The sequence below is a fragment of the Hibiscus syriacus genome, unplaced genomic scaffold (genome assembly GCF_006381635.1).
Source record: "Hibiscus syriacus cultivar Baekdansim isolate YM2019G1 unplaced genomic scaffold, ASM638163v2 tig00111837_pilon, whole genome shotgun sequence".
NCBI classification, from domain to species: domain Eukaryota; kingdom Viridiplantae; phylum Streptophyta; class Magnoliopsida; order Malvales; family Malvaceae; genus Hibiscus; species Hibiscus syriacus.
The window spans coordinates 2,760,501-2,785,584 of NW_024063194.1; the positions used below are offsets into that span (position 1 = coordinate 2,760,501).

Below are 25,084 nucleotides of genomic sequence, written 5' to 3' on the forward strand. Positions count from 1 at the left end.
AAGCTTCTCGATCAAGAAATGAAATCCGAAATCGTAAACATTTTGATCTGATATTTCTCAAATTTTATTTTGTTGAAGTGACGCAAATCTGAATATTATTTTGATCAAGATTTTTCTAAAAACTAAAAACTCAGAATTTTGGTGATCGAACATGGATCCGATGATCGAACTGTGCGATATCATAGCGAAACTTCCGGATCAGTTTAGAGATAAACTGGCTTGGATTTGCGGTAGGTGCCCGCAGCCGGAGAATTTACAGAACGATTCAGCCAGGGCATCGAGGTCGCAACTCAATGCGGTGATTGCCGTCGCTCGATTCCTTTCTAAATGTCCCCATTCAAAGGATGACCGCCCTATATCGACGTTGCTAGAGTTTATCAAGGCCTTTCCGTTGACTTTGCGTCGTTCATTTTGGCCGCAGTCTTACAAGTCCGAATCAATTGCTTCATTTTACGTTGATTTCTTGACATACGTGTGCGAAGCCGCTAATGCTTCTAAAGATTTAGCTTCCGAGATCGCCGAGTACTTTGGGGAGGTAGTCACTACCACCGTTCGTGGCCAGGATGCGAACACCAACGATTCTGCAATTTCCAGGGCTTTCGTGTTGGCTTTGTCTGATAACTTCCCGCCAGTTTTACCGTCAGATGCCGATCAATTGATAGATCACCTTTTCAAACAATTAGCCACGTTGGTTCCGGCGTCACAAGGGGAGATAATTCCAGGAGACTTAGAGATTTCGGCTGCTCAATCCAATGGAAGTTTTTATTGGAATAGTTGTGCTGATCAGTTGAATTTTATCAATGATGGAGGTGGGGCTATGTGTAAGCAAATAGTTTCTTCATTCGAGGAAGAGTCTATGGAGAGCTTGGAGAAGCAACAAGTTGTTTTTAAAATGATTGCTCATGTTTTGGTAAAAGTAAGCATTGATCAAAAGCATTTGCAGCAAGTGAGGTTAATAGCGAAGAAGCAGCTTCAATCTATGTCTGCATTTCTGAAGGTAAATGCCAAAGGATATATTGTGTTATTTTATTCATGTTCTTTAAATATAAGCAACTGAGTGATGTATTATATTGGTGAAGTTAGCATGTGAATTTTACTGAAGAAATGGGCTAAAAAAAGATTGGAAAATTGTACTCATTTTATAGAATAAGTTACAATATGAACTTTGTAGAAGAAATGAAAAACGTGATGGACACAACTTTTTGACTTGATATGCAGATTAGCAAGCATGATTGGAATGAACAAGGGCAAAACTTAAAATCCAAAATTAGCACAAAACTATCGGTTTATAGAGCTGCTGCTAGGATGCAAATTGCAAGTCTTGAATCTCTTGATTTGGATGCGAAGACCTCTAAGAAATTGGCGCTTGAGACTCTTGCATTGTTGATAGATGCTGCTGAAGCATGTCTTCTCTCCGTATGGCGAAAGTTGAGAGCTTGTGAGGAGCTGTTTACATCATTGCTCTCGGGAATTGCACAAGTTGCTGTCTCTAGGGGTGGGCAGCCACTGCGTGTATTGCTCATTCGTCTCAAACCCCTTGTGTTGGCTGCATGTATGCAGGTATGTATTGTAGCTTAGATTCTAAATCTCAAAAATGGTCTTAATAGTTTTCTTTTCCTCGTTTTTTTCTTTCCCCTTTCTGTTTTGTGTTTCTTTACAACGTGAATGTAACAGGCAGATACCTGGGGCAGCAGCCAAGGAGTCATGTTTGACGGAGTTCTTAAGACATGTTGTGAAATTATTGAATCTGGCTGGGCCAAAGACCGAGCTCCAATAGATACATTTATCATGGGATTAGCTACAAGCATTCGTGAGAGAAATGATTATGTAGAGCAGGTCGGTGGTAGAATATTAACTATTGAATGATTAAGCCAAACAGAGAACTGCATGTGTTTGTGTGTGGGCCAAATGCACTGAACAGTTAAACATGCAACACATATAATCTTTATTCTCAATCTAGTTTAAAACTCCTTCTCTTTTCTTGTCATTGCTTTTTGCCAGAGCATTCCACATTTGCATGTACAGAGGCTGCTTTTTATTTTTATTTAATATGGATCAGTAATGTTATGTTATCTGTTGCATGTAAGGCTGTAAGACCTTAGTAGGCTATTTGCTTGTTTAGGTAATAGGTATGTTGCCTTTTTTTATGCTTATACATAACTAGTAGCTATTAACCTTGTTTAATCTCACTTCAACACAATGTTTATATAGTCGTGAAAATTTCAGGCTGATAAAGAGAATCAGGAAGTTCCAGCAGTTCAGCTTAATGTAATACGCTTGTTGGCTGATCTAAATGTTGCTATCAGCAAGCCTGAAGTTGTGGATATGATACTTCCACTTTTTATTGAAAGCTTAGAAGAGGGTGATGCTATAACTCCTAGTTTACTGCGACTTCGAGTATGTATTTTGTAATTATAAATTTCAAAATTCTTTTTCTACTATTAACATATGCAAGTAACTGAAAGAGTTTACTTAACTCTTTTGCTTCTTTAGATTACTTGGCATGGTTTCTCAACTTAGACATGTACTCTGTTTACTGCAGCTTCTTGATGCTGTGTCTCGCATGGCAAGTTTAGGATTCGAGAAGTCGTACCGGGAAACAGTTGTTCTGATGACAAGAAGTTACTTGAGTAAAATTTCGAGTGCAGGGTCTGGAGAAAACAAATCATCAACATCAGAGGCCGATACAGAACGTTCTGAGGTGTGAAATATTTGTGAGATAGAAATAACTATTTAGCTGTCTGGTAGTTTTTCTTATAGGTTGGATGCTCATTCGTTCAATCACATTCTAGACTCTTCCAGCGGGATTTCTTTTAATTGCTACCGATCTTAAGAATGCAAAATTGCGTTCAGACTACCGTCATCGCTTGTTATCCTTGTGCTCTGATGTCGGCTTGGCGGCCGAGTCAAAAAGTGGCAGGTAGATATTTTCTGATTAGCAATACATTGTCTTTCCTTATTTTGTTAATTTATTTTTCTCTCTGTGTTTTATGACTTTCTTTCTACATACTTTCTGTTTTATCCTAGTAATACATGTTTCAGATATTTTATATTTATTATTTCAAATCTTGCAGGAGTGGAGCTGATTTTCTGGGAGCCCTGCTTCCTGCTGTTGCTGAAATGTGCTCTGATTTTGACCCAACGGTGGATCTGGAACCTTCACTGCTGAAGTTATTCCGCAACTTGTGGTTCTACATTGCTCTTTTTGGATTGGCACCTCCTATTCAAAAGAGTCAAAAATCAGATTCCACTACATCAAACAGTTCAGGAAGCACTGGTAATATTACCCTTCAAGCAGTGGGAGGACCATATATGTGGGATGCACAATGGTCTTCTTCTGTCCAGCGTATTGCTCAAGGGACTCCTCCCCTTGTAAGTGGATTTTCAAGAGTTCTTCCATGAGCATCTACAGTATTTCATTTTACAAATCAATTTCTTTTTTGTGCTAGTTATATTTGTTAGACTGGTTTATCTTTAATTATTTGCCAACAAATCTGACAGTACGACATTAATCAAGGTACAATTGTCTAGTGAAGATGTTGTTTATCAGCCGGATGTACGATCTAGTTGCAATGGCTGCATTAGAAGCTGAATGTTGGAAGCTTTTATACATTTACTTTTTTTTTTCTTTTTTCCCCCTGTTGTTGAGCTAACTAGGGAGTGCGATGCCTGTCCTAGGCTTTTGCAACTTTATTCTGTTATACCCATAATAGTTTATCCTTCTAATTTTATTATGGAGTATGGTTTCCCCTTTTAATTGGTCTTTTGATTGTGCTTGCATCAACTCAGTTTGAGTGAGTTAAGATTCTGAACAGAAAACTGCCTGGTTTTTTTCGCACTATATTTGACCTAGGTTTGTGTGTTTGTCTAAATGATGACTGTGAGGATTTTCTAAAGTAAACTACAATTTCATTGACATTGTGTTTCGTTGCAGGTTGTGAGCTCTGTGAAATGGCTTGAAGATGAGTTGGAACTGAATACCCTTCATAACCCTTCCAGTCGTCAAGGGACTGGCAACGAGAAAGCTGCTATAAGCCAAAGAACAGCTCTTTCCACGGCATTAGGTGGGCGAGTGGATGTTGGAGCAATGACCACAATTTCAGGTCTAGTGAACTTCTTTGACTTGATGGTGGATATACCTATTATCTCCATGTTCAATCATTTCTTTTGTGATAATATCTTGTTATTCGGTCTGTCCACTGTTTTATTATTAGTTTTAAAGAACTGGGGAGCAGGCATTGTTTTTTTACTAGGCTCTAAGTGATGCCTTTGGGCTTTTTTTTACAGGTGTAAAGGCCACCTATCTTCTTGCTGTGGCTTTCCTAGAGATAATACGTTTCATCAGTAATGGTGGCATCCTGAATGGTGGCACTAGCGATGCCACTAGTAATGACACTAGTGATGGCAGTAGTTTAAACTATTCTAGGAGTGCCTTCAGTTGTGCCTTTGAATACTTAAAAACTCCAAATCTTATGCCAGCTGTTTCTCAATGTTTGACAGCAATTGTGCACAAGGCATTCGAAGCAGCAGTGTCATGGCTGGTACGTTTTCAATTTACTTGAAGCATTTGGAGCATCATTTAATGCTGTTTGTTTTCATTCTCATTTTGAGTACAATCATTATGTAAGGAGATTTTGCAGTGGTATGCACCTTTTACGTATTTGATTTGTCAATTATAATTAAACTAATAATCATTCAATCAACTGGCTTCTATTTTAATAAGAACAAATTACGTAAGATGTTGGGTTGCTTATCTTGCGACTGTCTTGCTCAACAATTATAGTTTTACACTTCTTTATCTTGGCTCACTTTCTCTTTTCGGTAAGAAATATGAAAAAAGGAGTTTTAGCAAAGAGTTATGCATAAGATAGCACCAGAGATAGACCCAAAAGCTTAAGAAAGTCGCACATTTATAATATACAGGTATCTTGCTTCTTAAATCAACTCCTGTCGAAAATTACCAATCAGCTTTAAATAAATTCAATTATCATTTAGAATAAAAGTTATTCTTCAAATGATTGAATTGTGTGGTAGGTTTATTTCTCCTACAAATTATTATCTTTTAAATTATTCTAAATAATGATCATGTGTGTATTTGTGTGACTATATTCATGATATTACATATATACATATTCTGACCTGTTTGAGCATTAATGTAATGTCTTCTTTTTCTGGCTTTGTATTCTGCTTTAGTCATTTCTCTATATTCGTGTCATATTGAAAATTGCCACATAACAGAGTTGAAAGTTACCTTCATATTCTTCTCTTGGTCACTTTAAAATTTTCTTCTGCTCCTATAACAGATTGTTGAAAAGTGAGGAATGTGTGTTGTCCCTTGAGGCTTGCATGTCCTTTATAGAGCTAAACTGCCTTTGGATATTCTTGATAATCTGTAGCTTTATCTTAATCCATAAGCATTCTTTTAGTTGTGATTTTAAAATGAGTGCAACATTCTTGAGAAAGAATGACATACTTTGGTGTCATTAAGTAATTTTTAATTCCATCCAGTTAAGTTAAATTCTCTTGGATGGCCTTCCCAAGCAGTACTAGTTCATCACCCCCTTTTCTACCAGCATGATAGAAGACTGGTTTATGTCCTGCTCTTTTATCTCTTCTCTGTATCTATGTACTTGTACCATGTTATCCAGCTAAATGAACCACATTATTTCTTGATATGTGTTCAGGAAGACCGAATAACTGAAACAGGCAATGGTGCTGTGATTAGAGATTCAACCCTTTTCACACATGCTTGTTTCTTAATAAATAGTATGTCACAGAGGGAAGAACACATTCGGGATATTTCTGTGAAACTATTGGGTCAGCTGAGAGATAAATTTCCTCAGGTAAAGCCATATGTTCATGATATTCTTCTCATCTAATGGTTATTCTACATATTGTTTTCCGAGCTTGCTTGGCATTTTGAGTAGCATATTTGAGACAAGTGGATTGATATGTGCAGGTTTTGTGGAATTCATCTTGTGTAGATTCATTACTTTTTTTTGTTCAAAATGACACAACGTCAACTGTTGTCAATGATCCTGCTTGGGAAGCAGCTGTTCGTTCTTTATATCAAAAAAATGTCCGGGAATGGATTGTGGTATCACTGTCATATGCTCCATGTACTACCCAGGGTTTACTCCAGGTTGCTGAACGGATGACCGTATATGTTATTTCTATTTGTTTGCCTATTTTTCTCCTTCCTTGAATATGGAATCCTGCATGGTCTAGGATGCCTTGCGTGGGTCCCTTTTATTTTCTATAAAATTTGGACTTAACTTACACGTCTACTGGGATGTTGGCCTTAACAAATTTCAATTATGATATTTTGGTGGTTCTCTTATTTTTTTTTTTAATCATCAAGGCTGTGTTTTTGGTTTACTTCATCATTAAAGCCATTTTTAGAATAACTTGGATTTGTTCTTTTTTTCCCTGGATCTTTTAATTATTTGTTTGTGGTTCGACATATATCCAACAGGAAAAGCTTTGTAAAGCAAACACATGGCAGAAGTCACAGCAGACAACTGATGTGGTGTCTTTATTATCAGAGATAAGGATTGGAACGGGAAAAAATGATTGTTGGAGTGGAATACGGACTGCAAATATTCCTGCAGTTATGGCTTCAGCAGCTGCTGCGTCAGGAGCAAATTTGAAGTTGTCAGAAGCCTTCATCTTAGAGGTTTTTAGTACTGGTATAGTCAGTGCAACAGTTAAATGCAACTATGCTGGAGAAATTGCTGGCATGAGACGGTTGTATAATAGCATGGGTGGATTTCAAGCTGGTGCGCCACAACCAGGTGTTGGTGGTGGCCTCCAAAGGCTGATCTCTGGAGCATTCTCTCAACCACAGCAGACTGAGGATGATGCATTTAATGAGGTGTCACTTTCAAAGTTCGTTCGTCTCCTTCAACAATTTGTTAATTCTGCAGAAAAAGGTGGAGAACTGGATAAGTCACAGTTCCGCGAAACTTGTTGTCAGGCAACTGCATTGCTTCTGTCAACTCTGGTACAGCTATCAGTATTTCATGCGTGTGTGTATAAAATATATATTCATTCTTTTTGATGAAAAGTAATTTGTGCCCCATTTCACTCTTATCCTTTGAAAATGATTCATTTGTTTGCCAGGGTTCTGATAGAAAATCAAATTTGAAGGGCTTCTCGCAACTTTTACGTCTTCTCTGCTGGTGTCCAGCTTATATTGCTACCCCTGATGCTATGGAAACTGGCGTTTTCATATGGACTTGGCTGGTTTCAGCTGCTTCACAGTGGGGCTCTCTTGTCCTTACTGAACTTGTTGATGCATGGTTATGGACAATTGATACAAAACGAGGGCTCTTTGCATCTGATAAGAAATACTCTGGACCTGCTGCAAAATTGAGGCCCCACTTGACCCATGGGGAACCAGAGTCACTGCCTGATATCAATCCTGTTGACCAAATACTTGCTCATAGATTGTGGCTAGGTTTTTTTATTGATCGCTTTGAGGTAACTGATAACTTTGTATCCTCTCTTTCACACAAGTCTATTCTATGCCCTGATGTTGGTGCTGTTGTTTATCATTGAATTACATTTGAATTTTGAACATAAAAGTAGTACCAATATATTTGTGTTTGTATTTGTATATTTATGTGTGCTTTTCAGTTTTCATCTTAAATGTTGGTGCATTTGACAATTTTCTTTATCTTGTTTCCTGATGGTGCCTGTATCTCTTTTTGTTTATGCTCATTCCCATGTGTGATGCTACTTTTTCTATGGCTGCACCTCCTTGTTTGGTTGTATAGGTAGTTCGTCACAATAGTGTTGAGCAACTTTTGCTCATTGGTCGGATGCTACAAGGAACAGCCAAACTTAGCTGGAGCTTTTCACATCATCCAGCGGCAGCTGGTACCTTCTTCACCTTCATGCTTCTTGGTATTAAGTTCTGCTCATGCCATTCTCAACGGAATTTGCAGAATTTTAGACGTGGGCTTCAACTATTGGAAGATAGATTATACCGGTAAGTGCCACTGGCTTTCTTTCAACCTACACCATTTTAATTTTTTTTCTTTTGAGTCACTGGACAATTCATAGGAAAATATGCTTTGATCTAGGGGGCTTTCCCCTTGTTATAGGAAAATATGATCCCGAGTCTAGGATTGAGTCACTGGACGATTCATATGATCCCGAGTCTGGGATTGAGTCACTGGACGACTCATAGGAAAATATGCTTTGATCGAGGGGGCTTCTCCCCTTGTTATAATTCATGCCGTGAGAATAACCTATGATGAACGTGTGTAACTCATCAAAGGGAGTTCCAACCTTATACTGGTTAGAAGAGAAAGTCTTATGCCTATGTAATTTAATTTGTTTTTTAAGAATTGGAGATCTCATTAAAAATCCCTTCATAATTGCTTGAAATCAGAAAAATAACGAGGTAAAATGCAGAAGGGGAAAAGAGTATCTCAAATTTTATTAATATAGAGGTTATAAAGACCCCCGAGGTTACAAACAACAGAATAGAAACAACATAGAAAACTCAATAACTCATTACAACCACAATCCTAAAATTAATCAATCCCCTTTTTAGTTAACTCATTCGCCTCCCAATTAGTGCTTCTGCATACGACCCAAATCAGAATCTCCTTGCTTCTAACCACAGAAACGATTTCCTTTACTAAGGCTCCAAAAGACAAAGGGCACACTGCATGATCCTTGATCCAAACTACAACATTCCTACAATTACATTCCAGGATCAACCTACCCTTATCAGCCCCCATAGTCGAAGAAAAGAGATCTAAACCTGCTCTAATCGCCTTTAGTTCTATCAAAACCGGGGGTCCGGAACCAATAGGATCCGAGAAGGAACCTAAAGTTTGACCTTGGGAATCCCCGATTAAACCTCCAATTCCACCCTTACTCCAATTTCAATTTACGGCGCCATTCACATTCAACTTCAAAAAAACCTTCAAGGGGTGGGGACCAAACCAAAGATGCCAAAGAAAGTGAACGATACTTCCTAGAAATAGGACTGGAATCAACTATCGAAGGGTCACCAATCAGAGAGTCTAAATGGATTACAAACTCAGGATGCTTAGTTGAAAACCATGAAGCAAGATGAAATCTTGCTAGAAAAAAAAGGCGAGGGGAATCAATAATTTATTCTCAAAAATTACAGAATTTCTAAGTTTCCATAAAGACCACACAATTACTCCCAAAATGAAAGGGAGATACATGATTTATGGGCCAGAGCTTTCCAAGCTAACAATAGGGTGATGAGGTCTTTTGGGAGAGCAATGGAAATTTTTCAGAACTGAAGAAAATGATTCTAAAGTGCCTAGGCAAAACTACATTTAAGGAGTAAGTGAGAGACTGGTTGGGGAAACATCCTACATAGAGGACACAACTGATCAGCCACTCTCGAAACACCACGTTTAAACAATTCTGATTTAATCGCCACCCTACGATGAAGAACCTATCATAAGAAAGTCTCCACCCTTGGAGGGGCTAAACCAACCCAGACGTGGTTTTTCCAAAAATTGTCTTCACCTTCCATACAAGATATTAAGTTCTTGCAGGATTTAACAGAATAGGTTCCTTCGCCATTCCCAGTCCATCGTTAAAGTTTTCTTCAAGAAAAAAGTTGCTCAAAAGAGACATGAGCTTTAGCCATTGATCAAGCTCCCAGTGGCAAAGATTTCTTCTAACTTGGACATCCCATTCCCACCCCATGGAACCAAAACTTCCCAATTCTGCGACTTTCCCGCCTTTGTTGGTCGAAAGAGTGGATATTCTAAGAAACTGGAATTGTAGAGAAGAGCCCCCAATCTAGGAATCGTGCCAAAAAATGATCATTCTGTCATTCCCCATTCGAATTTGAGTGTGATTTTGAAAATAAGACCCAAACTTATCCTCCTTCACACAATTGTTTACAACCCCTCTTCACATACCAAGAAAACTCTGGGAATTGAAGATTATTAAGACACAAGGATTGAAAGTCAATATTGTAACAGCTGCAGATCATCTTGTCCCACAAGAACTCCTAATCCGAGCCAAATTTCCACGCCCATTTCCCAAGCAAGGCTTGCTTCAAAAGTTTGAGATTGGCTACACCCAATCCACCACACACCTTTGATTAACATAAATAAGACCGCTTGACTCAGTGAATCCAGTTTTTCTCATTGCTGCCACTCTAGATAAACCTGGCCATAATTGAGTTCAGCTTCTTATAAACCGAAGACGACATTCTAAATATAGACAGGTACTAAATTGGCAAGGCTATTAATACAAATTGTAAGTGTACCAGTCTGCCTGCCAAAGATAAAGTAGAAGCCTTCAATCCTGCCAACTTTTCATAGAATTTTTGAATAACAGGTTCCCATAAAAGTCTCGAATTTTTTTGGCCCCAAGCGGTAATCATAGGTATTCTAAAAGGAAAAAAACCCACCGATACACCAGCTTCAGAGGCCCATGACCTAAGGTTTTCTTCCTCAACATTAATTCCAAACGGCTTACTTTTAGAAGAATTCAATTGGAGCTCCGACATCAACTCGCAAAGCTCTCATAACATTAAGGGTCTAACCCCTCGATGCATTACAAAAAATGATTAAGTCGTCTGCAAACTGCAAGTAAGATAGCAAGAAAGAATTCTTCGATCTGCCCATAGAAAACTGTTGAACAGACCCACCTTCATTGCCTTTGCCAGTATCAAATACAGCACCTCTCCTACCAAATTAAACAGCAGAGAAGATAGAGAGTAGCATTGACGTAGACCTCTAGCCATCTTAAAATCCTCCGATGGTGAACCATTTACAAGCATAGAGATGGAGGCTGATGAGATGCACTTTTCAATCCAAGAAATCCAACGAACACCAAAACCCATTTCCAGCATGGTTAGGAGTAAGATTAGCCATTCAATGGAGTCGTACGCCTTTTTGAAGTCAACTTTTAGCACTAAACCCATAAGGCCTTTCTTCCTCCAATAGTCAATCCCTTCATTCACTACAAAGGAATAGTTGAGGATATGTCTCCCCAGGATAAAAGCAAATTGAACTGGGCTAATGATAGAATTGATACAAGACCTTAGTCTCCTAGATAGCACCTTAGACAAAATCTTATAAAGGCCACCCACCAAACTGATAGGTCTGTAGTCCTCTATGCCTTCTGGATTAGACTTTTTTGAAATCAAGTTATGAATGTATGGTTGATCCCATCCTCCCATCTTTTGGCCGAGTAAAGTCTTTAAAAAAATTCAAAATAAGGTCCTTGAGGTTTGGCCAAAATTTCTTGAAGAAACCCATATTTAATCCATCCGGTCACGACGCTTTATTACTATCAGAGTAAGCTATGGCCTTCCGAATCTCCTCTTCCAAAAAATGATCTTCTAAAAGGGCAGCCTGTTCATTAGACAATTTGGAAAAAGATAGGTTCATCTCCTCAATCTCCAAAGGGGAGTTGTTATAGACTTTCTTATAAAAACCATTAATGAAATTCCTAATTAGCTTAGGATCCGATATAACATTCCCATCAACCTTGAGAGAATTAATGGAATTTATCCTCTTTCTGATCGAGGCGCGATGTGAAAATACCTCGAGTTCTGATCTCCATCCTTAATCCATTTTGCCCTTGAGTTTTGGTGCCAAATACTTTCTTCTATGCGATATAGATTTCAAAGTTCCTTCATGTATAAGGTCAAAGCCTTCCAATTACTTGATGAAGACGCTCTTTGTTGAAGAGCTGATTCCAGGTCCAGGATTTTTCTTTCCAAAACTCGGATTGATTCTGCTGACCTTTTAGAATTGCTCCCCGAGCATCTTTTAATCTATGATTTGGTACCTTTAAGGACACTTAAAATACCCACCGCTTATTTTCCGAAACCAGATTCTTTATCTTTAGCTTTACCATGTTAACAAAATTGACATCTTCCAAAAGATAGCTATAGAGACAAAAAGGTTTCGGATCTCAATTTACGTCATCATTACCCAACTCTATTGCATTGTGGTCCAATAAAGATTTTGGATGAAGCCACTGAGTGATGTTTGGAAAAATTGTCATGAAGTTGCTATCCACCAAAAAACGATCGAGTCTGACCCAACTGGGATTTTCCTTGTAGTTACACCAGATGAAGGATCCCCAATAAGAGGAAGATCAACAAGGTTAGACTTGTTAATGAAATTCCGAAAGACATTGATGCTATGCCAATTCTGTGAAACCCCAATTTTTTCTCAACTGATAAATACGAGTTGAAATCACCTCCAACACAAAGAGGAACTCTTGCCTATTCAATGTAGGAGAATACTTCCTCAAAAAAAAAAAAAAACCTCCTCCTCTCCAGCTACCGGACCATAGATGTTGATGAACCACACCTAAACTTTTTTTCCTTGATAATCCCCAAAACAACAATAAGACGACTATGAATAAATTGATCTTAGCTTCAAAAAAAATTCATCCCACAAACTAATTAAATCCCCAGCGGCACCAATAGTAGGTGAAAAGCAATGACCATGTAAACTATTCCCCTTCAACATTCTTAATAAAGCCGGTTTAAAAAAAGAAGTTTTAGTCTCCTGTAGAAATAAGAATCTTGGTTTTCTCTTAATTACCAGTCTCTTAACCGCCCTAGATTTTTCTTTCCTGTCCAAACTCCTGATATTCCACGAGATGATAGAAAAAATTGACATAATTGAAAAGAGAAAAATGACCTGGAACCACCAAAGGATTATTTACTATCTCTTCTAGCCTTCTCATTCTCCATTCTCACCACTTTATCAACCAAGCTTTGTTTCCAACAGATACCCAACAAATTACTTACCTCTCAAGTGTTCAGTACCTCCTGAAGATGTTTTGAGGCGACTAGAGACGAATTTGTGGAACTATTGTCTTCCTTAAGTGAAATCCTTAAGACTCCCCTTCTCTATCTTTTGTAAACCTTCTCAAAAATATCAGTTCCCTGCCCACTGCTTGATCGTGCTCTGACTGAAATAAAAGTTTGACCTGGGTTGAGATTTCTACTAAGGCTATTCTCTAGATCCAACCCATTATGAAAAGAAATATCACCGGGCCCAGTTGGATTATTATTATTATCAAATGGCAATATAGTATAATTGGGGCCACGATTATAGGCTTGATAGTGGGTTGATCAAGCCCAGAAGGAGGGTCAATTATATTTTCTCTTAAGCCCAGACCCGCATATTCCCCAACAACGATGTTCTGGCCGCCCTGGGAAACTAGTAGTATGGCATTTATATTTGCATTATTACTATTTCTCCTCACCTCAATGATGGCTGACTAGATCATGCCGCATCATTGATATCAGAATCATTCCTTGGGTTGCCACGTGTTCTACTCTCGTCCAACCACGACATCACTCTGTCTTGTGATTCAAGATACAATGGTTGGCTTTCCACCCCCGTCTGGGCGCAACAACCACCGTAATCTGAGCACTCCGACGCCTCTGAAAGCCAAACATTTTCAGTTTCTTTTTCGGATTCCATATCAAAAGTAGCCGTCGGGCCTAGAGGACCAGTCTTGATACTAATAAAAAACGTTCTGCCCAAAGAGTAAATAGAAATCGACCTTGTCAAGGGACTCGCCGCTCTTATAATCAATTTGGCGACAACCGGGTCTTCCTTCAACCTTGTGGCCTCCAAAATACATACTAACTTGCCCCATTGGTTTGCCAATTTTGAAAAGAAAGACTCCTGCCAACAGTTTAAAGGGACTCCAAAGAGGTCCACGGTGCAAAAAGCCATGGGAATATTATTCTCCTGAGCTAAATGATCCAACCGGTCAAAACAAAACGATAATTCAGATTTCTTATTCAACTAAGAATCTCACAGCTTTCACGTCAAAACCATCATTGTACAGGACCCTCTGAACAAACTCGAGATCGAACGTTGCTTTTGTGATCCCAGTTAGGGAAAGCTTGACCCATCCTAAATCCTTTAGGGGAAAGAAAAGCTTTGACATCTCCTTCTTACCTCCTCCATCCATTCCAATACCCGTTGAGGGGTGAATCTTCGAGGGAGAGTTATCTGACTGTAGCGCTTCCTTATACGATCTGTTGTCTCTGAAACTTCCCAGAGAAGAGTCTCGTCTCCTTATTGCCGTCCTGCCTCTTTCACTAACCGAAAAATGACCATTCACTTCCCTACCCTGCACCGCTTCACCATTACGAACTCTCTGGTATTTTGCTTTTCTCACCGAGATCACCCTTCCATCGAGTGCACCATCCACTCCTAATGGCGTTGAGGAGGTCCCTCTCACAGGCGAATTGGACAAAAGCAAAAGTAGAGCTGACCTGGGTTTGTTGTTGACCAACAGGATGAAAATTCTTACGACCTTGCCATGAGTTTTGAAGAACTCCCAGAGTGTTCTCCTCGAAATCCTTTTGCTCAGATTGTTGACGAAAGCTGTCCAAACCTCTTCGGTGGAAAACGACTTTTCCCCTCCCCTAACTTAACCTCTCGTCATTTTTTTTTTTTTGAAAGTGGATTGTAGCTCAAATTAGGAAACCAAATGTAATTTCATATGAATTTGGGAATTCTCATTTGTTAAAATTAATTCAAATAAAAAAATAAAGAAAAAAATTGTCACCGAACTCCCCATGTAATTAGAATAAACGACTGACTTCACTTTATTGTTGCAATCAACCTCTTTAAATAGATGTTACATTGGTTTATTTGTTTGAATAAAAGACTTAAACTAATGAAATCAAAAATAAATATTCCTAATTTAAATAAAGAATATTTCATGATACCATTAAAGTACTAGCAAAAGTAGGCAACCGTAACCCAATGATCGCATTTCCTGGTTTCGTAGAATCTCAGCAATTTAGTGCTGCAGTTATTCTTAAAATTGTTTTCCCCCTGTAGTAAAGAACTTAAGAATAATTGTTTCAGTTTTTTCTTAGATACATACATCATTTACCTTTGTATATTTTCGAAAATTACGTGTCACTGAACTATGGCTGTTTTTATTGCCCAGAATGTTGAGAGAAGGTCCATGTTTTAAAGGCAACTGTTTTCCCTTTCCCTTTTCTATTTATTTTCCTTTTCTTATAAGGGGAGGGGGAGGGGGAGGGGTAGGGGTTATCCAGGGTTTGAACTTGGGACGAGGTGTCAACTGAAGACTTGATACCAATGCAAATCCTTTGCCACTACACCAATGGCTTGTTTGACACTGTTGCATTTTTTAAATTGGAATTTTGCTATGCATTTGGCACTTACTGGGCCCATTTTATTTAGCTTTCACCACGAGGACATCTTTTTTTCCAAATGGAGTTCAAATCCATTGCCCATGTTTTCATATATTTCCAAAACATTAATACAGATTTTCATTGCTTCTGTGTTTTACCATTTAGAAATGCTTATGAGTCCCGTTTGTGAGACATACATTGCCAGTGATGAATATCAAGATATTTGGAAAATATATTATTGAAGATGGAGTTTGTATTCTGAATATCTTGGGGTTTCTTTCATCTCCAAAACAATCAAGTTCTTTGGGCTTTTGGTATTAAGGAGTGAGAGTAATTTGATTAAATTAAGGAGGATTCAGCAACCAAGGCTTGGTGTAGTGATTGTACTTGTAACCCCTTTTAGGAGTCTTAAGGTCCTTAAGGCTCAAAACCTCCTTCCGCCCTTAGCTTCCTCATATGCACTAAAAGAAATTAAGCTGAGTTTGAACATTTATTTGTATACACACATATACAATGATACTCTTTTCCATGTATTTGTCTGCCATTGCCATAGCAACAGGTATTCTGTGTACGTCTGTGTTCTAATTTCAGTTAAGCTTACTCACATACCTTTGCATTTTTATCTAAAGTTGTTTTTGCTGCATGTAGGGCCTGTTTGGGATGGTTTGCCTATGATGCTCAGTTTTATGACATAAACAATATGAATTTTGCTCAGACTGAGGCTCAAGCTGTTCAGTATTTTTGTAATGAGATGGTAAATTCTCTGCAATCTGATTCCAAGGTCCGTGTACAGGAGAATGAAGACACTTTGGCGGTAAGATGGTCATCATTTTGCCACTTTTTTTCAGGCCTTTCAACCTTGATTAAGATACTCTGTTTATGGATTGTTCTGGTTATTCCTAAAGTTAGTTAAATTTTTGCAGAATGATGAATATCACCCAGTCTGGGGGCAAATGGACAACTATGCAGTGGGAAGAGAAAAGCGAAAGCAGCTGCTTCTAATGCTGTGTGAGCATGAAGCTGATAGGCTTTTTGTTTGGGCACATCCTGTTTCAAAGTATTTTCAGCCGAATATAGTTGTTCATATTTGATCCAACTTTATTTATTTGATGGATACTTTTGTTGGTCTTCATTATTTTAAAAAATGTGGTTTGTATTATATATGTATTCAGGGAACCCATGCCTTCTCGGGCCAAACTCACTGCAGAAAAATGGATCGAACATGCCAGGACTGCTTTCTCAGTGGATCCCCGGATTGCTTTTTCCTTGGCCTCAAGGTTTCCAACAAACACGTCTCTAAGGGCGGAAATAACTCAGCTAGTCCAGGTATGCTTTTTCTTGCATGGATTTACTTGAACTGGAATAGAAAGAATCCAAAACTTATAAATTACAACATTTTCATTAATTATGTAGGTAGTAACTAGATGATCCTATTCAGTTTGTACATTGTCATTGTAGTTTTATGCTGAGCATTCCAGACACTCGTTGATTTGTCCTTTCTGTTCTTCCCCTACCATTGTTATTTCTTTTTCCATCATGATGATCTTAATCGAGTTTCTGTCATTTCTCATACAGTCAAACATATTGGACATCCGTGATATACCCGAGGCATTGCCATTTTTTGTCACCCCAAAGGCAGTTGATGAGAATTCGGTACTTCTGCAACAATTGCCTCACTGGGCTGCTTGTTCAATTACGTTAGCTCTTGAATTTCTTACTCCTCTATATAAGGGTCATCCACGTGTCATGGCTTATGTTCTAAGGGTTTTGGAGTCCTATCCACCAGACCACGTAACATTCTACATGCCACAACTCGTGCAATCTCTGCGGTATGATGAAGGGGTGAGTGATCAATTATGATATAGGCATTAATTGTTTATATTTTGTGTTTTATTGATTAGGTGCAATGCTAGGGGTTTTAACCTGATAACAGGTGGGTCTTAAGTGTATCTTCTTGGTGATTATATTTAAGCGTTGATTGATGTTCCTATGTCAATTTTGATACAAGATGTTGCACAATACAAGCCAATTTGAGCATGATATATCCTTTGTGCTAGAAGTGACTAATCAGTACTGTCTACTTGAGTTCAATTAACCATCATGTAGATATACAGCAGCAGTGCGTATTTGTCAAAATTTAGCATTTGGTCAGAAACTGACTTCTTATTCCTTCTACACAAACACCACACAAATGATCTTAATCAGATTAGCAATGTGTAAATTGATAAATGTAAAGCGATCAGCAACTTGAGTTGTTGGATACACAAGTGTTTCATCACGGGGTTGATATCCTGCATGTCCCTAATGGCCAGAATTGCAAACCCCAATTAGCTTTTTGCTTACACTGCCTCGTATTTTTTTCACTTTTCTTAATTTTGGAATTAATGATTGTTCATTTTTGCAGAGGGTAGAAGGATATTTGCTTAGAGCAACTAAAAAAAGTGACATATTTGCACACATTCTAATATGGAGTCTTCAGGTGTGAAAATTTTATAAATTCTCAATGAGACAGATTCCTTTTTTTAGTGAGCTTTTGATGAAACATTTGACCATCTTCACTTTTCATTACATCACTTTATTATCATATGCAACTCCTGTGCCTTAATTTGTGATGGCAGGGAGAGGAACTTGAAGAGGGGTCAGAAGCAGCAATACTAGCAGGACCACCCGATGAAAGGGTATGTCCATCTCAGTGTTCTCTTTTTCTTGAAAGCATGTTACGACTTCCATGAATGCTTGAAAGTAATACTGTTTATTTCCTTGCAAACGTGGCTGGTTTTTGGGCCATTGGTGGGTTAATTGTGGTTGAATCACACTAATCTGCTTTTATAAGCATCCTGTTTTTATAATCTAAGAAGAAAATAAGAATGAAAAATTACAGAAACGTATGGTAAAGAATTAATTAAACTCTTATTTGCATATATACTGGTCCAATAGGACATAAGGGTGGGTGTTGCTCGATCATGTTAAGAGAGTCAGCTGAGTCGTCTCAGATTGGGAACTGTTCTGATAGAACTAAGCTTATGTTGAATATTTGGTTAACACGATGGTTCAGATACAATTAATATGTTGTGAAAACATGTAGTGAAGTTCCATTTTCTATAACCTTCGGTTCTCTGGCCATTGACTTGTATACATTCTCTCATTCCAGGCTAAATATTTTCAAGAGCTGCTACCAGTTGTTCGGCAACGTATTATCGATGGTTTCGGACCCCAGGCCCGTGACGTGTTTGAAAGAGAATTTGATTTCTTTGATAAAGTTACATCCATTTCCGGTGTCCTATATCCTATTCCAAAGGAGGAACGCCGGGCTGGCATCCGGAGGTATATCTCTATTTCTTAATGGTTTTGGCTTGTGTCATGTCTGATCTCGATTTTGCAATTAAAACTGGTGGTTGCATGTTTGCTACTATTACAGGGAATTAGAGAAAATTCAAGTAAATGGAAAAGACCTTTATTTGCCAACTGCTCCTAATAAGCTTGTTAGAGGTATTAAACTTGATAGTGGAATACCATTACAATCTGCGGCAAAAGTTCCTATCATGATCACCTTCTATGTCATTGATAAGAATGGTGACGAAAATGACGTAATGCCTCAGGCTTGTATTTTCAAGGTAAACTGCATTTGAGTTTATCAAATTGACTTCCCTAATCTTATATTTTTCCAACTAGTTTTAGAAATCTAAAGCCCTCGTGAATTCTTTGTCCACCCATTGGTGTTGCTCTGTTACTAATTCTGCAGAGTGGAATACACAGCCTCCAGCACCGAAAGGCACTTTCCTTGGTTTCCAGAAGCTGTGGGAGTTTGACTTGTATAAATATATCTTTTGATTCTTCTGGATGACACAAACCCCAACTCTTTCTTATTATTATATAAACCAAACTAAAGCCCATTGGTAATAACTGGAGGACTCAACTTGAATATAAGATCACAGGAAACCCAACATTTAACACCACTTCAAACTTCTTGTATATCAACAGCGGCCTACATAAGCACAACCTCACAGGGGTCGCCAGTATCACATTGTCCTAGGCACGAACAATAGAGTTCACCTGGTCTCTGATACTCGGTTGAGTATCTAACCTGAAACAATTGCTAATAGGTTGAGAGCATGACTTGACTATAAGACCACAAGCTCAAAAAATGTGAGATGATAACACTTGTTAAGGAACTGGTTGCATTTTTGTACTTCACTTTCTAGTCGTTGGTTTTCAGATCTTAATATATATGGTCCCAGATTCCAATATTGTACTTCGTATAACTTTCTCGTTATGCTGGTCGAAATCTTAGAGTCCTGATTTTTTTATATAATGTTGTCATTTTTTTTAATAATTTACTTTCTATTCAAGGTTGGAGATGACTGTAGACAAGATGTTCTTGCTCTCCAAGTCATATCTCAATTAAGAGACATATTTGGAGCAGTTGGACTTGATTTATATTTATTCCCGTATGGGGTTCTCCCAACTGGTCCAGAGAGAGGTATAATTGAGGTGAGTATATCATCTATTCCGTTAAGTTTTGTGCGTATTTTGCTTCATTCTGGTTATTCATTAAATATATTAATACTGCTTGTGCCGTGTTGCCGGAAAAGATCTCGGCAACTGTTCCTAAGGTACAGTAATGAATTCTTTACTAAACGAGTTGTTTTTCTCTCCCTTGGCGTAGGTTGTGCCCAACACACGAAGCAGAAGCCAAATGGGTGAAACAACTGATGGTGGTTTGTATGAGATTTTTCAACAGGATTTTGGGCCTGTTGGCTCTCCTAGCTTTGAAGCTGCACGCAGAAACTTTATAGTTAGCAGTGCAGGTTATGCTGTCGCTAGTCTTCTACTTCAACCCAAGGATCGACACAATGGAAACCTTCTTTTTGACAAGTATGGCTCTCTTATTCCCTTGACATTTTAGAAATGGAAGAATACTCATATATAAATAATTAATATTGAAAACATGATAACCAGATGACTGATGGACCTGGTTAGGTCTGCAATCAGTGACAAATCATTCTACCTCCACTAGAAAAAGATTATGAGCAACCAAACATTGCATTAAAACATAGAAAACTCTAACTATGCTCATGTCCTGTCCAAATAACAGACTTTGGACTAACCTCCTCAGGAAAATTAAAATAACCAAAAACTGAAATTATTGTGATATGCAGTTCGGGGAGGCTTGTTCATATTGATTTTGGTTTCATCTTTGAAATATCACCTGGTGGAAACATGAGGTTCGAGAGTGCACATTTCAAGTTGAGCCATGAGATGACTCAATTACTGGATCCATCCGGAGTTATGAAAAGTGAAACATGGGATCACTTTGTAAGGTAAATCCACTTTTTTTTTTTATCGCCTTCTCATGTACGTGAATTTTGAGAAGGTTGTTTGTGAAAATGGCTGCGCAGCTTGTGTATAAAGGGGTACCTTGCCTCTCGTCGATACATGAACGGGATAATCAATACGGTGATGCTAATGCTAGACAGTGGATTGCCATGCTTCAGCAGGGGAGATCCCATCGGGAATCTTCGCAAGAGATTTCATCCCGAGATGACGGAGCGCGAGGCTGCCAATTTCATGAAAAGTGTATGCGTAGATGCTTACAATAAGTGGACCACTGCTGGCTATGACCTTATACAGTATCTACAGCAAGGCATTGAGAAGTAAATGGGAAGAACATCATTTTTTAATGTGCATCAAAATATTTGTATTTTTCTAATTATTCCCCTCCCCCTCCCCTCTTTTTCCTTCTGTAGTTTCCATTTTCACGAGGAATTCCCCCCAAAATAATGCTATGAAATGATAAAAGAAGTCGCATAATAATAAGCTCCCTCACACTCACACATGCTGTGATGTTGACGAGGAGAAGATTGTAATAATGATTAGTAATAATGTATTGTGATAATGAGAATTGAAGTTCTTTGTTACATGGTCCTTGTTAGGCAATTTGTTAAAGTATAGCTTTATAAATGAAATTAGCTACTGTTTGAATTAACAATTCGTACTGCCTATTGGTAATATGTTATATTTATAATAAATAAAAATAAATTCAGAATTTAAATCTTAAAGTGTCGGATATTAACAATTAAAAAAATCATTGCATCGTATAATTGAAAAAGTCCTCCAAGATGATTTCTTATTTCTAAACAAGTATAGGCTATAAGACATTCATGTATGAATCTGAAAGCTTGGAAAGTTGAAGTGAAATGTAGAGAGCAGACATTAGTGACCTACAGAAGTGTCCAGGGTTTGATGTTGAGATTGGAGGAGCCATACGTGGAGTCATTTGAAATCAAGGAGGGCACCTTTCTGCCACGGAAAACTAGGATTGATAGGATTCATAAAGTGGGATCTTTTGGCAACATCAAGATTGCTAAGGGCAGCAGCCTCATTTTGGGTTTTTGCTGCTGTGAAATTTAACTCCACACTTAGATAACTTACTGAGCCGAAAGTTTCCATCGTTGGTTTGTGCGAGTAAAAAACATGTTTTCGACAGGGGTAGTTCACTTTACGGTTTAATCGAATTAATCGATGGAAGCAAATTAGTTTAGTTAATTTGGTTGATCACTTAATTAGTTCGATCGATAAAGGATTAATATTTTTTTCAATATTTAGTTAACAGTTAATTTGGTTCGAAATCAATTGATTAATTGAATTAACCAAACTTAAATATTAAATATATTATATATATCAAATATTTATTTTAAACTCAAACCCATCAAGAATTAAAACCAATTATTTTTAACCACATTGTACTTATTAAATTATCAATATCTAATTAAATTTTAACCCAAATAAAAAATATCTCTATTATATTCAAATTAATTTAATTAAAAAATTATTTAAGAATTTATGTTAATTCGATTAACCGACTAAAATAACCGAAAACTACTCGGTTCAATTAACATTTAAAAAACATTTCGATCAACAATTAATGAAAAAAGATTTAACTAATTCGATTAATAAAACATCGCAATGATGAAATTAACTATTTGAATACCTCTATTTCCCTACGTCTCTATCATACTTTTGCCTTCACGTCAAATATCTCTTAACAGAATGGGACTACTCTTTGAATTGAAATTTGCTTTAAAACAACCATATACCCTTCCCACTCCAATTTCTTTTATAAATTATATATAAAGAATATTAATATCACTTTAATATAATTAGTATAGAATTTTAATCTTTATTCACTTAAAATAAAAATAATAATTTTAACTTTTTTTATCCTTAATTTCACTGTCGGTGAACATAATCCATCCGCTCCATGATCTATGGACAAATAAATACCATATGATTTTTTTCAAACGTTTCTATGCCTCTACTTATTTACACGTCTAACGTTTCTTTATACCTTATAAATTTAATCATAAATAAAATAATAATTTGAGTTAACTCCATCCATCTGAATTTAGTAAAGAACATTTAAGTAAAACTGTTAATAAAGTTTAGGTTGGTATATTCTTGAAAGGTTTGAAAAAGTAATTTTATTTGATTAAAGGGGATGAAAATGTAAAGTTTTTGTTTTCCTACTTGCATTTGCATAAAAGTTTTTTCTTTTCACAACGACACGCTTACCATTCCCATCTCAAGCTTCATTTTCTTTGGGACATATTATTTGAAAAAGGAAAATAAAAAATATTTATAAAAAAAAGGCTATTTTCTTCGCCACATAATCTAAAGCCTTACTTAGTAACAGTGTTTCCTAACTGAATCTGACCATTACTCGTTCCATCACCACCGTTAACTTCCTTCCTCTTCTTCATTTCCTTGAGCTTCTTAGCCTCTTTCCTCCACCCAATGAATTTACCAAAAAGCCCTTCCATTTCCTCCAGGGTCTTCCCCTGTGTCTCCGGATAACACGTGTAGAAAAACAAGGTCGCCGCCGTCGCGATCCCGGCAAACAAGAAGAACGCGCCGCCGATAGATATTGCCTTGTACAATGAAATGAAAGTCATGGATATCACACCGCTGGTCACCCTGTTTACAGCCACTCCCATACTCGCTCCTTGGGCGCGTAGCCTCAACGGGAAGATCTCGGAGCTGTAGACCCATGTTATGGGCCCCATACCAACGGAGAAGAGCGCCACGTAAGCCAACACCATCGTGATGCATAATACGATGGCCCATGTTATTTTCTCGTCGGAATGATCGATGATGGTTAACGAGAATCCGAGCGTTGTCAAAGACGCCACCATGCCGATTATGCTGCTGAGGAGCAACGGTCGCCGACCGATCCTGTCGAGTAAGAAGGTAGCGATCAAGATGGAGATCGTTTTCACGAATCCGACGGCTACGGTGGCCAGTAGCAAATGGTCGGACGACTTGATACCGGCTTTCTCGAAAATCCTCGGACTGTATAAAACGACGGCGTCTATGCCGGAAGCTTGCTGGAAGAAATGAATACCAATGCCGCAAAGCAATATGTGGCGAACGGCGGGTGTGGGGTATAAAAGTAATTCTTTCCATACACCTTCGCCGTGGGATTGTTTTGGGACATGAACGATGTCGTCGGTACAGTCTTGTGGGATTCCGGCTGCTGCTTTGATGTCACTGAGTCTAAGCTCAGCTTCTTCAACGGTGTCCGATGTTTTGTCGAGGACTTTCTTGGCTTCGCCGAGTCGCCCTTGCATAACCAGCCAACGCGGCGACTCGGGCATCGCTAAAACACCGACGGCCAAGAAAACCGATGGTATTGCTCCGACGCCGAGCATCAGCCGCCACCCCAAGTGTAATCTCAACTTGGAAAATGCATAGTTGGAAACATATCCTAGTAATATGCCGCCATTGATGAACACCTATTAAGCAAAATCATCACCCAAGTCAGATAAATAACTTACAGTATCAAACATATACAAGTCATAGAGTTTTGATACCTCGGGGAATGAGGTGAGGAAGCCACGAGAGGAAGCGGGGGAGACTTCGGCGGTGTAAACGGGAGCAATCATGAGGGCATATCCGACGCCGATTCCGGCAACGAAACGACCCACCATTAAGAATGCGTAGCTGGTAGCGAATCCCATGAGGAGTGCTCCCACGAAGAAAATGGCACCGGCAAAGACTATAGTGTAACGACGGCCGAGCCAATCGGAGGTCCTACCGGCGGCGCATGAACCCACTAAACAGTACACGTTCAGAATACCCATAACGATTTCAGCTTGAACGTCACTGATTTTGAGGTCCTTTTGTATGAAGATGATAGCTCCACTCATTACACCAATATCTACACAAGCAGATCATGCAAAAATCAACAAAAGGAAAAGAAAAATATTCATAAATAAAAAAAACAGAAATTTTCCATGGTAAAGTTTTCAACTTTACGTACCATAACCAAGTAAGATTGAAGTTAAGGAAGCAAGTATGGCGCAAGCAAAAGCAAACTTGTTTCTTTTAGGTTTCTTTGGAGGCTCGAAACCTGCAAGAGTTTTGTTGTCTGCTATAGCTGGTTGAGTTGCCATGTTTGGTAGCCTAGAAAAGGAGATGGGAAAGTGGAAGGAAAAATTCAATTGGTGCTAGAGAGGGAATATAGAAAATTAGAGATTCAGAGGTGCCATGAATGGGCAGTGCTGAGATGCAGAGTTTTCTTAAATAGAGCACAATTGTATGAACACTCTCACATTAAATTAAACTCATAATTCACCTTTGGTGTTGCTGTATTATAAGACTCACGTGCAAGCTAGCTGTCTTTGTAATAGTGGTACGACAATCCAGCTCAGTTCGTAGAGCACAAGGCTCTTAATCTTAGAGTCGTGGGATCGAGTCTCACGAAAGGCATTTTATAATTCGAAGGTCTCATACGGAAGCTGTTCTCAACATGGCGTTGGGGGCAGCCTACTATCCTACCTCCCCCTTACCTCATTATATATGGGAATGAGGGTCAGCTAATTTATTGTGTTTAGGTATTTCTATTTTCTCTACAAT

At 38.3% G+C, this 25,084-nt stretch overlaps 2 protein-coding genes across 2 annotated transcripts; one reads left to right on the forward strand and one right to left on the reverse strand.

The window, feature by feature from the left end:
• Window positions 1-21: 21 nt before the first annotated feature.
• On the forward strand, window positions 22-21,084 carry LOC120171939 (phosphatidylinositol 4-kinase alpha 1-like). The gene is made up of 26 exons (XM_039179537.1): window positions 22-997; window positions 1,219-1,560; window positions 1,675-1,836; window positions 2,227-2,397; window positions 2,543-2,701; window positions 2,793-2,920; window positions 3,075-3,372; window positions 3,935-4,103; window positions 4,288-4,541; window positions 5,685-5,843; window positions 5,960-6,142; window positions 6,476-7,003; window positions 7,123-7,482; window positions 7,779-7,993; window positions 15,818-15,983; window positions 16,093-16,226; window positions 16,342-16,495; window positions 16,745-17,011; window positions 17,574-17,648; window positions 17,788-17,847; window positions 18,321-18,493; window positions 18,588-18,783; window positions 19,520-19,660; window positions 19,836-20,044; window positions 20,329-20,490; window positions 20,569-21,084. Exons 1-26 carry the CDS (start codon window positions 152-154, stop codon window positions 20,825-20,827), a joined length of 5,970 nt encoding a protein of 1,989 aa, XP_039035468.1. The 5' UTR covers window positions 22-151; the 3' UTR covers window positions 20,828-21,084.
• A 1,733-nt stretch (window positions 21,085-22,817) lies between these two features.
• On the reverse strand, window positions 22,818-24,641 carry LOC120171910 (polyol transporter 5-like). The gene is made up of 3 exons (XM_039179516.1): window positions 24,489-24,641; window positions 24,040-24,386; window positions 22,818-23,961 (listed from the first exon to the last, which is right to left on the reverse strand). The coding sequence occupies exons 1-3, from the start codon at window positions 24,619-24,621 to the stop codon at window positions 22,849-22,851; spliced, it is 1,593 nt and encodes a 530-aa protein (XP_039035447.1). The 5' UTR covers window positions 24,622-24,641; the 3' UTR covers window positions 22,818-22,848.
• Between the last annotated feature and the right edge of the window lie 443 nt (window positions 24,642-25,084).